General features: G+C 54.8%; 1 protein-coding gene across 1 annotated transcript in view; it reads left to right on the top strand.

Annotated features, from left to right (window-relative positions):
- The window catches only part of LOC113215283 (neuroligin-3-like), a 48261-nt gene that overhangs the window by 38245 nt on the left and 8631 nt on the right, over positions 1 to 1385 (top strand). Inside the window, exon 3 of the mRNA XM_052263846.1 lies at positions 977 to 1305. Coding sequence (XP_052119806.1) covers positions 977 to 1305 — 329 coding nt within the window. The remainder of the gene's footprint in view (positions 1 to 976; positions 1306 to 1385) is intronic.

Genomic DNA, 1385 nt, shown 5'->3' with positions numbered 1-1385 from the left:
CCCCCGGGGGCCAGTACTTCTCATCTTTGATTCAATTTGCCGCTCGGTTTGGCCGGCCGTCCCCCGCCGCCGCGGGGCCTAACTGGCGCCCGGCACGGCGGAACGCACGACTTGCCGACAGCGCGGCAACATCGGCCGGCGGGATTACCCGGCGCGATATAAACTGCCCTCCACAAAGACGCTATATACTCACTCCCTTGCTGGCCTCGGCCGTCGTCCCCGCGTGCCTCGTACGACGCGGTGTGCTTTTCTGCTGCCGCGCAAAATTGGAGCGCGCTGCTGTGCGCCTGCATTGCGTGGCGTAAGAGTGTGGGTGAGAGAGAGAGCCACGTCTGTGGAAAAATGAACCCATGGGTTGCGGGCGGGAAAAATGATAAATCTCGTTAAAAGTCGAACATATATTGCAAAATTACGGTTACGAATGGTAATGTTAATTATGAATTTAAATGTGAAAGTTCCGAAAAGTTTTCACATCATGAATCGAGTTTGTTTTTTTCCCACGATTAACAAATAGGATTTATAGCATGTGAATATGTACGGCTACGTTTGTTAATTTCATACAAGAGTGCATTCGCAAATTTAAACTTTGACAATGTACAAATTTATCTAAATCAGAATTATGAAGAATAGTGAAAATTTCACAATATTTTCCGACAGTAACGTGAGGGAGGGAGCTGGAATGAGAGAGAGAGAGAGAGAGAGAGAGAGAGAGAGAGAGAGAGAGAGAGAGAGAGAGAGAGAGAGAAAGAGAGCCAGGGCGAGAGCGAGCGAACGTGTTGCCCTGGTCGTTTCGCAACACGCGAGAGAGTAAAACAAGTTATGAGTTTGGCCGGACCAGCGTTTCGCCGGAAACGCGCTGAAATGCATTCCTCGGTAAAAGCAAAGGGAGAAGTGTCGCGGCATGCGGCGTGAGGGAAGTTATTTCGAAAACCTCGGTATAGTTCGTGCTTTTCTAATCCGTCTTCGTCTGTTGCAGGCTTGTTCCATCGCGCGGCGCTCATGTCGGGGTCGGCCTACAGCCCCTGGGCGCTCGTCCAGGATCCAGTGCGCGCCGCGGTGCGCGTCGCCTCCAAGCTCAACTGCAGCGTGCCGGCCGACCTGGCTCGCGACCACGAGGACATCGTGGACTGTCTGCGCAACGCGCCGCTCGACAGCCTGCTGGACGCGGCCGCCGACCTCCCCGCGCCCGACTACATCTCCGTCTTCGGCCCGTCCGTCGACGGCGTCGTCATCAAGAGGGACCTCGTCAAGGAGTTCCTCTCTGCCAGCAAGAAGGCTCTCGGTGGCTCGGACGGCAAGGAGGCTGTAAGTGTTCGAATGAGATGCTGGTGGTGGCCGCCTTGGTGGTGTTGTGTGTGGCCGAGGAATTCTAAATCCCCCCCCCC

Source organism: Frankliniella occidentalis, unplaced genomic scaffold (assembly GCF_000697945.3).
Source record: "Frankliniella occidentalis isolate FOCC.00 unplaced genomic scaffold, Focc_3.1 Scaffold14, whole genome shotgun sequence".
Lineage (NCBI taxonomy): Eukaryota > Metazoa > Arthropoda > Insecta > Thysanoptera > Thripidae > Frankliniella > Frankliniella occidentalis.
This window is presented reverse-complemented; position numbering and strand designations above follow the sequence as displayed.